Source organism: Medicago truncatula, chromosome 7 (genome assembly GCF_003473485.1).
Source record: "Medicago truncatula cultivar Jemalong A17 chromosome 7, MtrunA17r5.0-ANR, whole genome shotgun sequence".
Classification (NCBI taxonomy): Eukaryota; Viridiplantae; Streptophyta; class Magnoliopsida; order Fabales; family Fabaceae; genus Medicago; species Medicago truncatula.
The window spans coordinates 47070061-47085932 of NC_053048.1; the positions used below are offsets into that span (position 1 = coordinate 47070061).

At 29.2% G+C, this 15872-nt stretch overlaps 2 protein-coding genes across 2 annotated transcripts; both read right to left on the reverse strand.

The window, feature by feature from the left end:
• Positions 1-8898: 8898 nt before the first annotated feature.
• On the reverse strand, positions 8899-9604 carry LOC112416779 (zinc finger protein ZAT11). Its single transcript, XM_024771427.2, has one exon. It carries the CDS (start codon positions 9466-9468, stop codon positions 8950-8952), a length of 519 nt encoding a protein of 172 aa, XP_024627195.1. The 5' UTR covers positions 9469-9604; the 3' UTR covers positions 8899-8949.
• A 4788-nt stretch (positions 9605-14392) lies between these two features.
• Positions 14393-15193, reverse strand: LOC11433414 (zinc finger protein ZAT11). Its single transcript, XM_003625476.4, has one exon. The coding sequence runs from the start codon at positions 15079-15081 to the stop codon at positions 14584-14586; it is 498 nt and encodes a 165-aa protein (XP_003625524.1). The 5' UTR covers positions 15082-15193; the 3' UTR covers positions 14393-14583.
• Positions 15194-15872: the final 679 nt, after the last annotated feature.

The window sequence follows — 15872 nt, forward strand, 5'->3', positions numbered from 1 at the left end:
TATTTTAAAAAAACTTAACTAGTTCGGTTTGATATATGATTACCACCATCTATCAACGAAACAAAATTAAACACGAGTTTCTCCTTAAAAAAAAAAAAAAAAATTAAACACGAGTTGATGTTGAATGTAGTAAAAAACACAATAAATGAGGTTTTAATTGGGTTTATATAATCTTTTTGCAAAACTCAATTTGACAAAATTCCCTTTTGAAATATGAGTTATAGATGCTTTTTCACATACGACGTAAATAACAAGTTTAAGTAAAAGAGCTTGTGGAAAGAGAAGATTTATACTAGTTCACTATCAACATTATAGCTAGTCAATTCCTTTATACATGAAGGATCAACCAAGTTATATTTTTCTTTTATGATTTTGCCGCATTGTATCCAAGAGTTATTTCTTCCATGATATAAACTTCTATTTATAGTGTCTGTGAGAGAGAGGAGGAGTCTAGGGCAAAATACGAACATTGATTAATTGTATAGTCTCTGACGTCTCTTTTGATGTTTGATCATACCTTCTTCATGTACAACCTACCACTTCTCACCTTATACTTTCACATTCTCGTACTAATTCCTCCTTTCATCAAGAATAATTGTTTATGATATGAAGATGTAGTAATTGTATATAAAGACGCATGAAGACTAACGGTGTGTTGATTGAAAATAGCAATATGTTTAGGGTTTGGGTGTATCTTTGCCCGAGTGTATAATTAGATGATTTGTATATTATTTAGTTCTCATTCTAAAACGGGTATGACCTTAAGTTTGGAGCCATCAATTAAAATTTCCATTTAAGTCTATATAAGCAATTATTTTTTTGAAGCAATCTATATGAGCACTTATATATTTAAACATAATATGCACCCGAATCAACAAGCGACCTAGTGCTATTTAAAATACATGTTTATCTTAAGCAGACAAGTTATATTTCCATGGACACGTAAACTAATCATTCCTGATTTTAATGGAAATTTTGTAGACATACGCATTAAGAAATCTTCCTTTTGACTAAAAAGATCAAAAGGAACATTAACATATATATTGCAATATCCAGGCCGGTTCTATATAGATTACTTTTGATAAATTTCTTATTATCACGAGCCAGTAACGAGACAAAATGAAAAAACGGGTCTTATCATAATAAACCCTTTATTGGATTTGAAATCTAATATGATGTGTTAATCCTAATCAAATAAATAATTCGATCTCTTAAGAATTTGGATACGCTATGTTTTTTACGCAAGGGAAGGGAATGTCTCGTGAAAATTCATGTTTAGCTGGCTGCTGCTGACTCCCATGATTTCCGCCAAACATATAATAATGACATTAAAAAAGTGCCACATGATGTGTATTCGTTTCTTTGTTGACAGACTTCTATATATAGCATAGCTCACATATATGTTGGTTCAGTGAAATGGAGTTAGGGGAACCGTCCACATAGAGGTTAGAATAACTACACTTGCAAGAGAGACACCAGACTTTTACCCAAAACCTTAAGACTATGGGTTTATGGGTCCTCTTACTTATAAGATGTTCAACTTTTACTTTTTTATTCGATGTGGGACATATAACTTACACTTGCACACAATAATATACGGGTTAATAAACAAAATGCAAAACATAGACAAAATTGAGTATATGGGTCACATAAAAAATTGAGTATACGAGTGACACGTTTTATATACCTTTCATCTAATTGAATAATCAAATTATTGTCGATTGCGAAATTAAGATGATCAATTATTCTAAAAGATCAGTCAGAGCGACATATAAGTTAATAATCAGACAATCATAAAACATTGAGAATGTATCTTAACTCACAATTTTATTTTATTTTTTGAAGAATCTTAACTCAAAACATGATGAAGACCAAGGCCGTTCTTTGAGGAGTGCAAAGAGTTTAACCGAACTGGGTCTCCAAAGTGATGGGCCTCAAGAAAAAAATTATTGCTCAATATCCCTACCCCCACTCAAAAAAGAAAAATAAACATGTTTCATGTTTTAATTTCTAAGTTAAAAAACACGTCTTTGTAAAAATAATTGTTAATTTTGATTTCGGTGGCTAATAATCATTATACGAGTGTTATTCTCAATTTAAATAGAAGATTAATCTTTTAAAAATATTGTGAATGTTTTTTATTAAGTGCTTATTTTTACTATGAGAGTCGAGCCTCTAGTTTCATAGGAACGGCTCTATGATGAAGACAATATAATTAAGCTATCTCCCCTATATGGCAATGAATTATCACCCTCGGATTCTTTTAAGCTTAAACTATGACACCTAGAACTGGTTAATTTGTACAATATCACTGTGAAAATAACCACTTACCATATGCTTGAGCTAAGTCTGTATGAAGTGACTTTTATCTGATCCAGTTGGAAAATAAAATATACTGATTTGTCTGAAAATTATAATGTAAGGATACCATTTGTCCATTCCTAAACTCTTAAATACACTATATATATCACTTTATTTCAGATTACGACCAATATATATACTTTTTTGCCCCCTAGATTGATTACCAAAAACATGAAACAGATTTCGCAGGGTGATCATATCTAATCACCCAAAATAATCTAGAAGAGATGTCACAAAGGACAAATAAGTGCGAACCATGTTTATTTAGTAAATTATCGCCACTAAAAAGCATAACATGCTACACTTTTTTTATAAAATCAAAAATCAAAAAAAAATTATTTGCTCTACAATATAATTGCAAAAATTGCACAAAATTTTTTTTAAACAACCATTTGGTTGACAACTTATGGAACAAACAAAATTTACAAAAAAAAAATAGATATTTGTACGAAAACCAAAACAATAGAGAGATAAAGTAAAAAATAATGTGAGTATGAGATGGAAGGTTGTCACAAAAGTTGTCAAAAATAATTGTACAAATATCATTTCTCTCTTAAAAAATATGTGAGTGGTTAGTTTGAAAAAATTGTTAGCAGGAGAGTTTGAAGCGCCGTAACTCATCCTGCATTGTGAAATCTTTTGGTTGAAACACAATGTAACAAGTTCCCACAATTGTCGATTAGCGTTAATGTTCTTAATATATACTCCCTCCGTCCCGTAATAAATAACCTGTTTGAAAATGTGCAATTTTGACCTAATTTATTTTGACCATATTTTTCTACTAATATATAAAGATAAATAATATCATATAAGATGTCGTTAGATTCGTCTCGATGAGTATTTTCAAAATATCAAATTTTCATAATTTTTTCCAATATATTATTCAAGATACTCCCTCCGTCCCTTAATAAGTGATCTATTTGACCATTTCACACAGATTAAGAAAAGTGTAAAGATAAAAGAAAGAGAGTGATACTTTTACTGAGTTGCCCTTGTCATTATTTTGAAACTTTTTCACTTTTAAGTAATGATTACTTTCTTTGTTCCACTACAAACTTTAACATGGGGACCACAAAAAGTATTTATAAGGGGTAAATCTGTCAAATTTTGCTTAGAAATTTGAGAAGGTCAAGTATTGTGGGACAAATATTTTTTACAAATAGGTCACTTATTCAAGGACGGAGGGAGTATTTAAACTCAAAATTACACATTGATATGCGTAATTGGGTCAACTGTGTCACTTATTAAGGGACGGAGGGAGTATATAAAAGAAAAAAGAAGACAAAGTCGAATGACTTAAATCATTACTGTATTATTGAGTACTCAAAAGAGAAAAGAGATTTAATCAATTTTCCTTGTACCCATTATTGATCATCATTTACCTCAATTGGTGGGACCTTAATTTCTCACTAACATATCTGCCGTACCCTTACTAACTAATACTACAATACAATCCATTTTACCGAAACATGGATTGGGACTACTACCTTCCTAATCTGGCTTGCAAAAATGCGGGACACAAGTTTTACTTAGAGGTTAGTACCAACCTGGTACACAATTTTTGTGGTGATTAGAGCGATTCCTGATTTTGCTTTAACGAATTACATACTATATATATAGTACCTACCTAGCTCAATTATGTGATGTTTACTTACTAATTATTCTTATACTTATTATATTATATACATCCAAACAAATAAAATTAATAGATTTTAATCTTGAATTGGAACAAATTAGAATATAGAACACATCTTTATTAGGTCCATCGAATCACGTTTTACAAATAATTAGACCAATTTTCCTCAAGGTTGTTTTTTAAACGCGTTCCTATCCACTAAGTTATTAGGTATGAATGTCATGATTAATCGGTCAATAACTGTATTAGATTAGGATATTCATTATTGATAAATTTTTCTGGAATAATCTTTCGATGATTGTAATGAGTCTACAGCTTTTGTAGTAATAACAATGAAGCTTTTTTTAGTTAAACTCTTGCTGTCATCTGCCCACTCCCAGATTTTGGTACCATTGACTTGTCTCACTCACCTTCTGTCACGCTTTTTTGTGGTTGTGCTTATCTTAGTTAACCTCGACCTAACCTGCGAATTAGATTGCTATGATTTTGAGACTTAGTTTGTTTCTTTCCGTTTCAACATCCTTCAAAATTAATTCTCATACGTTCAAAAGTGAAAACTACCAATTTTAATATATTTGTTCAACTTCTCAAAATTAATTCTCATCTTCAAAAGCAATTTTGGTTGAAGTTATAATTCTTAACTTTTGAGTTTATTGGAATCAATTCTCCACTAGATTAGCCTCAGAAAATATTTCTTGTCATGAGTTACCAAATTTTAAATTTTTCCGTCCAAATTTAATGTATTTTTTCTTTTACACTATTAATTTTTTTTTTTTTTTTATCATTTTTAACAACCAGCTCTATTAGTAAGTATTTAACTTAAATATATTTTTATCAAAATATATAAAATACATAGAACAAATATTTTGTCTAAAAATTTTTAGTTTAACAATCGTATTTATTATTTTAAAATTAATATATAGAAAAATTTATTTATTTAAATTAAATATTATATCTGCATTTAATATTAGTCTACATATACATTATATTTAACTATGTCCATTTAAGTAATCATACATTCAAAAATAATTTTGATCAAAACTATCCAAACAACATTCATTCCGTTTAATCAATTATACGTTATTGTATCTAAACATAAATCAATTCTCTCAAAATCAATTATTTTAGAATGAAATTCTATCAAAAGTTCAACCAAACACAAACTTAGTATAATGTGACTTTTCTTTTTTGTTAATCCATTTTTAGATGGTTTGGTAAACTGGAGTTCAACGGTAAAATAAGTATTATCTAGCAAAAAGTTATTTCACACAGGAATTAAATTTAGATTCTTTCACACTTTTAATTTTTTGGTTAAACTTATCAACCACTTGATTCAAATTGTTTGATTAGCTCAAATGACATTATTTGATTAGTTTATCATGAACTCTGGTGTATCCACTCCTTTTCTTTTTTCTTTTTAAAATTACGATGTAACGATTGAATTCAACTTTGACACTTTTCATTCTAAGTTATTTTTAAAGTAGACAAAGTTAACGATATTGATTATTGATTATGTGGATTGGCGTTAACAAGTTTTTAGAGATTGTACTGTACATATGTTTTAATGGTTGTAGGGGTTTAATGGATGATTTTTAAGGGATATTATGCGGGGAAAATTCTTACAACAATGAGCCATAGAATCAATAAAAAAAAAATTAAAAAAAAATGGAAAATGTTAACTACTACTCCGGGGCACCGATTAAGGAAATAAATAGAGTAACTTTTGTATTGGAAATTGTGTAATCAATTTTCAAAAGTAAAAATTAATGTTACTTTTAATTCAAATTTTCCTTTTTTAAATTCCTTAACCAGTGCCCCGGGAGCACCGGTTAACATGACCCATTTTTATAATAATTTAAAGAACCATAAACTTTAATTCTGTATTTTTTTAAAGATAAATATTACTCCCTCCGGTTCTTATTATAAGAAACAATTGACTTTTTAGATTCATTGTGTAACTGATGTATCTAGTCTATATTTACAACAAGATACATGAATTACTCAATGAATTTAAGAAGACAAAAATTTCTTATAATAAAGATCGAAGGGAGTAATTGTTATTTTGTTAGGGGAAGAAGTTAAACCCATGGCCAATGCCCTCCTCAGTCCTCCTCACTCTAACCCTTATGTTCATAATCAAAACCACCAATTTTCCTTAATTATCTTCACTCCTATGCCCATCACATCAATTATCGCTCGTGTTGTTTAATTTGAAGAAAAATCTATCGCTCGTGTTGTTCAATCACATACATCATTAATTAAATGAACTTAAAAAATTCAATTTTGTTTATATTTAAAAACGGAGGGAGTACTTCTCACACTGTAATTGCGGATTTTCTTTTTCCAGCATGATTGGGGTGGGTGGTTTAGGAAAACAAAGAAAAAAAGATTGGCATTTAATTTGGTTGCGGACTTGCGGTGGTATATTAGTATTTGGTTATTAATTGAGAAACAAAATTATGCTTGAGAATAGGGTTGCTGACGGTGTAGGTACGTAGAAAATTTTGATTATGGTAGTATTAAATTCAGTTGATTATGATAATATATATAATATATGTAAGGTCTGAGTTCAAACTCCGACCACCACAAAAAAAAAAAAAAAAAAGATTAACCTCATTTTATCTTAACTAATCAATAAGCCTTGTTGTTAACTTATAACCTAAGATTCGTATCTCGCCTTAAGCAATTTCTAAGTTTTTATTTCATAAATGAATTCTTGCTAACAAAAAATCGATTACTTAAACTGTAATTCATAAAATCCATTCAAAAACCTAAAAAACGATTAGTTTAAACTCGCTTATGTTGGGGTAATTAAAGCTCATGATACCAAATGTTGGAACGACTAATGCTACCATTGCTAATTCTTTTGTTATTTATGGAAGAAGAAGAAAATGAAGTTTATAAAGGAGAGAGAAAAATTATGAAATAAAATTGATCACTTCACTTATGTATGATTTTCACTTTACAATGATGAGTTCACTTTCCCTCATATGATAAACTCTTTCATTTTTCACTATATCTATTCTTTTATTTTTGTACACACACTACAACTATTTATACACTTTACAAGACACTTCTTTTAACCAACTAAATAACAAACCGTTTTTTCCCTGGTCGAACAACTAACAAACAGTTAAAACTAACTAATAACTAACTGTCACTACATAAGATTCTGAGCTCAATATTCTGAACTCTAACACTTCCTATTTTCACTACAAGTAACATGTAATGGAGTTCAATAATTCTATTACAGAGAACTCGGCAACACAAAGGAAATAATCCTTAAGTACATGATAGAAGTGAAATTGAAAGATAAAGAAGGATAAAGGGGAAAAGAGAATAAGAATTATGAGAGAAAGAGAAGGAGGGTCAGAATTTCATTAACATATTCAATGCCCTCTTTCAATGCTTTCTTTCCCTTATATATATAAGCCTTGTTCACTTCTTGATGTACACCTTTCATCCAATACTTGCCCACGTGTCTTTACAACTATGACAATTTGTTAGTTTTCATTTGATGACATGGCTTTCTCTATTTAGGATCATTACATAACTTATTATAATTGACTAAATTGAATTACAACTCACAGTTTACAAGATTTCTTGAAATTTCGTAAACAGTGGAATATACTCTGGTTTTCGATTTTGATCGGTAAAAAATTGATTTCTTTGAGTGAATATAACATTGTATGGTACATCCTAATAAAATTGATTGAAAAAAGTGTTTATTATTTTTATAAGTATCAAAATGCCCCTTATTAGAGAGATAAAATAAATAGAGATGAAAGAAATGTTTGTTATAGTGATAAGTACCAAAATGCCCCCAATTAAAAATCTTCAATCAAAATTAATTTTTTAAATAACTTAAGGGAAATGTTAACCAATGCCTCGGGGGCACTCGTTAAGGTAGCAAATATAGTAGCTTTTGCATTGAAAATTGTGTAATCAATACTTCAAAAGTCAAAAAATGTCATTTTTAATTTATTTTTTCCTTTTTTAGATACCTTAACATGTGCTTCGGGAGCACCGGTTAACACAACTTAACCCATAACTAAAGGAAAATGTTACATGAACACCCTTTAATCATACATCCTATTGTACACCCCATGCATTAGGGACATTTTGGTAATTTCATCTCACAACCATATTTTCTCTTTCATCTCCTCTCACTTTTCCTTGCCACATGTCAGGATTTTGTGTGGGTGTAAGAGGTGTATTGCCACATGGGGGTGTACATGTATCACCACTCTAACTAAATTCAAGTGCCAATCGAATTATGCTTACCGCCTCCTTTTGAATTGTACTCCATTCTACATCTTTCATCTCACTTGATTTTTCTTTAGTGATGCTTAGGTCTTATAAATTTTACCTTTGAAGAATTATGAGTAATTTATCCAACCATCAAATTTTTACTCCACTAGCAAATTTGTTTATGTAGCTAATTTTTTTTGTTGTTTGATAAATTACCCAAGTATCATGATTAATATTGAAAGAAAAATTTTCCTTTCAATATTGAAAGCTAGTTTTACCTTTAGAAAGAAAAAAAAAAAACATAATTTTAACTCCATGTATATAAATTTTTCTCTTTTTACACAAGTATCATGATTAATATTGAAAATGTTACTTCTATTTTTTTTTTTGAAATTGTTAATAAAAAAATCATGAGCATTCGAATAAGTTAGCTGGTATAATTGTAACAAAAAATATTGATCTGATTAGATTTTTTTTTTAACTAGAGATCCGATTATATCATTATTTGTCTAAAAAAAAGTGATTGTGTATCTTTCAAATAAGTTAAGTAATTTCCAGCATTTCCGTTGATAAAAATTAATTTGCATGTTAAAATTGGAAAAAATAATAATAATAGTTCAATACGTGATTGAAAGAATACAGACAAATTAAATTCAAAAAATTGGTGTTTACAAAGAAAAAATGTACACAAAAACAAAGAATCAAACTAAAACATCAAGATTAGGAGCCATCTTTCCAAACAACAACTTCAAATCATTCTCCAATGGTGTCAAGTTCAAGTCCAAGCACATAACCCTTGCACTATTCAATCTCTTTAAAACTGGTAATTTCATAACAACTTGTTCCATTGAAGAAACCTCTTCGTTCATAATAGCTTTATGCCTTCTCATGTGTCCACCCAATGCTTGCCCCAATGAAAAATTTTGCCCACAAATGGAACATTCATGCATTTTGGGCTTATTTCCTAAGCTCAAAGATGTAGAATTTGTTAGTAATTCATCCCCTTCTAGCTTTGATCTTTTGTGGCTAGCTCTGTGGCCACCTAGTGCTTGAAAGGATGGGAATTTTTTGTTGCACGTTTTGCACTCATATTCCACTGGTGCAAAACTTTTTTGATTTGGTTTATTGTTTTGTGGTTGATGTTGGGGATAAGAGAGCATCATTAGACAATTTGCTAAATCTATGTTTTCTAACCCTTCGAAATCTCTCTGTCTCTTCATGGCTACTTAGGTTGAATTAACAAAATTTGAAGCGCAAGTATATTAAGTTTTTTCTTTAAGGAAGTTTATTAAGAATTTGTGAATGAGATTGAAAAAAAAAAAGTATATGAATTTGGGAATGAATTGGAGAAGGATACTTGGGATTATTTGGTGAGTAACATTTGGATGTGGCGGTTTATATTTATAAGCCATAACTGGAACAAAGTCAATGAGTTTGACTGATTTAATTCAACTATTTATGGAGGCATGCTTCAAATGTAGAGAACGTACTTCCTCAATTCCTTGTTATAATTAAAATTATTATTGGTATTTATTTTCAATTCTTTTGAATAAAAAAAGTATGTTGATTTTTATTAGGAAAAAAAAATACATCATCATATCACATACATTTTCATAAAAGTGTAAAATCGTTATACTTTCAACGTCTAACGGCGGAAAACAAAACAAAAAAAAAAAATTATGTTTTTGACTTCAGCTTTAAGGTTTGACTAGTCCTAATGTAACTCACTGTAATGACATAAATGTCCTATTTTCTGATGAAATATTCATTCTAGTTCAATACGGTTGTTTTGAACCGCGTGGGAGGTCATATTTATGTTTATGTTTGTAATTTGGGTGAGCTACCAACTGAACCGGTCGTGCATTGCGAGCTATCATCAAGTTGGTTGTTCTTCTTTGAAATTATTTTGTTTTTCTAATACTATTTTAATAAACATAAGTACTAATGAATAATTAGTAAAACTATATATGGACAAACAACTTGTTTATATGTTGTACTAACTCTTAAATGACTGAATTCTCTTTTTGACATAATGTATGTATGACTGAATGAATTAATAAAGCTTCAAGATGGACTGCGTGGGTTGACATATACTATACTAATTTGGTGTGCAACAAATAAAAGCAGCATGCATTTGATCATCAGAATATAGTACTTTTCTTCGCCTACTAATGTTGCTCAAGTCATGCCCGTATTTATTTTATTTATTTATTAAAGTTAACCCGAATGTTAATTGTTGCTTTAATTTTAACCTAAATTCAGTGTTTGCTTTTACTCTATTACCTCTGTTTAAAATATCAAATTGCAGAAATCTTCTATTTTTTTAAAAAAAATCATTTCCTACTAAACAGATAAACATAAAAATAAAAAAAAACAATTCACTCCTATTAACAAATTCTTCCTACAGATACAGATTGTTCCTAATCGTTTGCTACTAAACAGATAAACATAAAAAAAAAAAAAAATCATTCCTATTAACAAATTGATCCTATTTTGTTTGCAAGACAAAAATCGTATTGTTCCTAATCGTATTTAATGTTTATCTAAAGTAAACTAAAATTATGTTTCTAATTATAAGCTGTTTTTTTGGAAAGGAATAATCGTTAATCCGTCTCACTATATTTAACCTAATCTTTTACTTATAAATGTTAACCTTTCTCGCTATATTTAGGTACCGTTTGGCCATACTTTTTTTCGGTCTAAAAGCTACTTTAAAACAAAGTTAAAATAAAGCTCTTTAAGAAAAAGGTTAAAACTGTTTGGTTTCTTTATTTTTTTTGTAGTTCTAAAGTTATTTTTGAGTTAAAAGCTGTTTGGCAAAATATTGTACAAAACTTTGAATTTATTATTTTTTGGTGGTGTCTGGGGTTCGAACCCGGGACCTTGCATATATTTATGCATTGTCTATAAATAAAAAAAAATTTGAATTCATTATGAATTAACATAATAAATAAAAAAATGTCTAAAATATTTGTTGAAGTGAAAAAATATTTAAAATATAAAAGATATATTTTTACCAATACTATATTTACTCAATGACTTTTATTTTGTGTAACATGAATACAAATTTGTATCATCATATAAACGACTTGTTAAATATTTGAATAGGAGAAATAATTTAAGGAAGCTCAAATAATAACATAAATAATATCAAAGTAGTTTGGAAAATTAAAAACAATAATCATTTTTTTTTAAAGACATAAATCATCACAAACTCAAACATTTATACTCTCCATCAACGCAACTCCTATTTGATTTCTAACTTTATTCATGTAGCCTCCATCTTGCACTCTTCCTGGATTATATGAACTGATTTCTTCATTTATATTGCTTTCTTCGTCACGCTCAATCATATCTATAATATGTATATGTGTGTATATATAATGAGAATAATTGGTTTTTTCTTTTTCAATTATACTCTATAACAAATTTTGTTATAACAAATTTTGTTATAAGAATACCATATTTTTAGTGTTGGTCAAAAAGATAAGAATTTATATATATAATATTATATTTGTTACATTGTTGGTGTCATTGAAAAAGATATGTTTAGTTTTTTTAATAAGAAAAAGATATGCATAGTTTGTTACAATACAAATGTGTAAATTATATATAAGTATAATTTTTTTAAGTAACTACACTTGTACTTTTAATTAAAATCAAAATTTTATAAAAATAATTATACGCATTACACAACACCAACAAAAATTATACGCATTAGCATAACAAAAAAAAAACAGAAAGAGGAACATAAAGTATTACTCTAAACACTAATGTGTTTGTGTATTTCCGTGGTTGAAGAAAGGGAATAAAAATATTCGGTGTCATTCATTGACAGCGTGAATACAAATATTTGCGTGGTTGTGATGATCAAAAGATATTGAAATTAATATATAAGTGATAAAAAGATAATAAAATTCCTTAAAAAATAGATAATAAACTTAAATGGAACCTCATTAAAAAATTAAATGGACCGGTTAAAAAAAATAAAAAAAAATAAAATGGAAGAAAAAAGCATATTGAAAAAATAAAACAAAAGGTTGCTGGCGGGAGTTGAAGAGAGGTGCTTGTGAAATAAATTGGGGGAGAAATAGTTTTTTGAAGTAGCATTCAACAACTTTTGGTTAAAGCTCATTCCATTCAATTTTATGCATTCTAAAAAAAGTATTTTTTTTCGAAGGTACTTTATTGATATTGTGTTTGGCCTAACTTCTCCTTAAAAACGTAGAAAAGCTGAAAAAAAAAGCCGGGCTAAACGGTACCTTAACCTATTATGCTACGTTACTTATAAAATATTAATCCGTCTCGCTGTACTTAACCTAATTTTAACCTAATTTTTCCCTCCACACTTTTGCATTTAATATTCATCTAAAGTAAAATAAAATTATGTTCCTAATTATATGCTGTTTTTTTGGAAATGAATAATTGTTAACCCGTCTCGTTATACTTAACTTAATCTCTTACTCATAAGTGTTAGTCCGTCTTGCTATACTTAACCTATGTTACGTTACGGTATCAAGGACGATGTCATAGAAAATTATATTATGGTACTGAACCAACATTTATGCTTCTTAATATTATAAAATACAATATGACAATCATGACATTCATCTAAACTATTTTGTAATCTATTAATATTAAATAACGCATGGATCGATGTTCTGGTACTTCATGCATTAAATCAGCTAGGTATGCATTTTCACACGTAGTGGTTACACACATGCTGACCAATGCATTTAGGAGTATAATGTCAAGACAGTTCCTTTCACACAGAAATATAAAATAAAAAAGAGTATGTCAAGAAGACAGTTAAATTTGATGACCATCATGAGTCAAAAGCCAAATTAAGCAACTAGTAAAGGAGGAGACCCCACTAGCAGCGGTCTGCAGGGGAGTGCCTAGTAGCACGTTCAATTAAGCACAAACTAGAAAGACTTTTGATTATTGATCATTCTTATGTCATTGTGTACATCATGAAGATATTGGGTTGTTTAATTTATTCTTTTTAAAAAATAATATTAAAAGGATATGAGCAAATTATTTTTCACCACCTTGAGTGCATAGGAAATGAGCAAATTTCAATTTTGGATATTTCATCCATTCCAAAAAATTTAGTTTGTTTAACATGTTAATTTTTTTCTGAATTTTTGGGTGTATTTGAAACTCAACATATTTGATCTTTTTCTTCCAAATATACCTTAAATATGATTGATATTATTTGTATGCTTTATTTTTATGATTATTTATGAGATATTTATATGTATTTGTAAAACATTTAATGATTATAATAAGAATATTTTATTGATACCAATTAAGGGATTTCTTAGTGCTTCTTAATCTGGTTCCGCGGAGGGAGAACTTCGATCAAACTTGAGTTTGTAAAGGCTTAATGTGGCTTGACCATGTTTTTTATCTTTGATTTTTATTTTGAGAATTAATCTTGGTTTTGGAACTAGTTCTAAGCAAAAATAACTGTAGCTTTCACATTCAAGCTAAAATCAAACATACAGTACTTCATCTATATACAAATACCTTAACAAAAAAAACTTTAGAAGTTAGGAAGTAATCTCATCAAACATGCACAATGCATGATTAAAATTTATACAAAATAATAATTACTATTAGAAAAGTTGGAACCAGCAATGGAAAAATAGAGACAAAAGCTAACGATTAAAATATTCAAACAATGATATTTACATATAAATTTTTTCCTACACATGCGACACTTTGTTGATCACATTGAAAAAATATGATTAATTTAGTTTAGTAAATGGTTAATTCAATTCACAATCAAAATTGTGGTTAATTCAACTACATGAATAACTACATGATCTAAGCATAGTTTTGAATATGATTAATCATATGTCACGTGTATATGGAAATTAGATATCCATAGAACTTTTTGTAGATGTTCTCTTAAGAGAAATTCCAACTTTAGTTTAAATCTCTTGGAAGAATAAGGAAAAAGATTAAGAAAAGAAAAAGGGTAATGTGGCATTATTACGAGGATATATTCTTGAGAAATTCCAACTTTTTGTAGTTGTTGAAATTAAATAACCAGTTGGACGAGCACTAGACTTATTAAAAAGAATGAAATTTACAGGTACACGAAACAAATAATTATAGAGATAATTAGTCAATAAATAATGGTGTTGAAATATCAATTTTGGATTCTCTGAATAACTGTATGTGTTTACCAATTACAAAATGAATGAATATGAAGAAAAAAAAATCATATATTATCTGTAAGACTATAAGAATAAGAATCAACGAATTTTTGCACAAAAAATTGAAAGAATACATGTGTCAAGAAAATGTTAAAAATGTAAAGTTGATCAAAACAAAGAAAGTGGAATTGGTGTTGGTGGTGACTTAATTCCAAACATCAAGTCATCATTCTCTAGAGGTGTCAAATTCAAGTCCAGCCCCATAATCCTCTTACTATTCAATCTCTTCAAAACTGGAAATTTTTCAATAATTTGATTGATGGAAGAAACCCCTTCATTTATAACAGCTCTATGTTTTCTCATGTGTCCTCCTAATGCTTGACCCAAAGAGAATCCCATACCACAAATAGAACACTCATGCATTTTTGGTTTGTTCCACAAACTAAGAGATTTTGCTTGTTCTTTGAGTTCTTCACCTTCAGCTAGTTTCATTCTCTTGTGGCTAGCCCTATGGCCACCAAGGGCTTGAAAAGATGAGAATTTTTTGTTGCACGTTTTGCATTCATATTCACCATTTTCATAGCTTTTTTGTTGTGGACAAGATAGTAGCATCAAACAATTTGCATAATCTATGCCTTCATTGCTCCTTTGTCTCTTCATTGCCATCACTTGAAAAATTAAGGAAAGTTTGTTTTAGTGTTTGAGTGAGATGAAATTTGCAGTGTCTTGAAAGTTTTTCTTGTGTTAGGATATTGAATTGAATGGTTTGGAACTTCTGAACGTGTGGATTTGGTATTTATAGGCATAGTTTGTTGTTAGAGACAAGTCAAGATAACGTGTGAACGTATGCAGTAGACTTTGTTTTTTGTTGAAAATCCTAGGAAAGTCCAATTGTTGAAGCTATAGTATAATATGGTGTTGAACTAACTTTTTGACTCATTGTAATGACGTGAATACCCTTAATGGATGTATTACTATTGGTTGAATATTGCAGTTAAGCTTGTCTTTTTCTGGTATTTCAATATTTAACTGCTAAATATTTAGTCCACGTTGTTAAGCTTAATCCCTACGCTAACTTAAGTTTTAATTTTTGGGCCGTGTGGGCCACCGAGGAAGTAAACAAGTGGTGAGGGAAAACGAGTTCTAGGAAACTTCGATTTTATTTTTTTTAAAGAAACATGCATTTTCTATGTTGCTTCTTCAAGTACAACCGTAACAAAAATTTGATACGAACAAGTGAACCACCTTGTTGGTGAAATAGAACTGTTTGGTCTGCTAGTTTAGTATATGCTAAATATGGATTTGGTTGAATTGGTGGTAAACCCATGTGAAAGCTTTGGGATATGCTTTCAAACGGAGACAGTTTGAACGACGGCAAATTCCAGCATACTAGTAGAAGTAGTAAGATTTCACACACAGTCAAATATGATCAACATATTGGAAAACAGATGAAGATT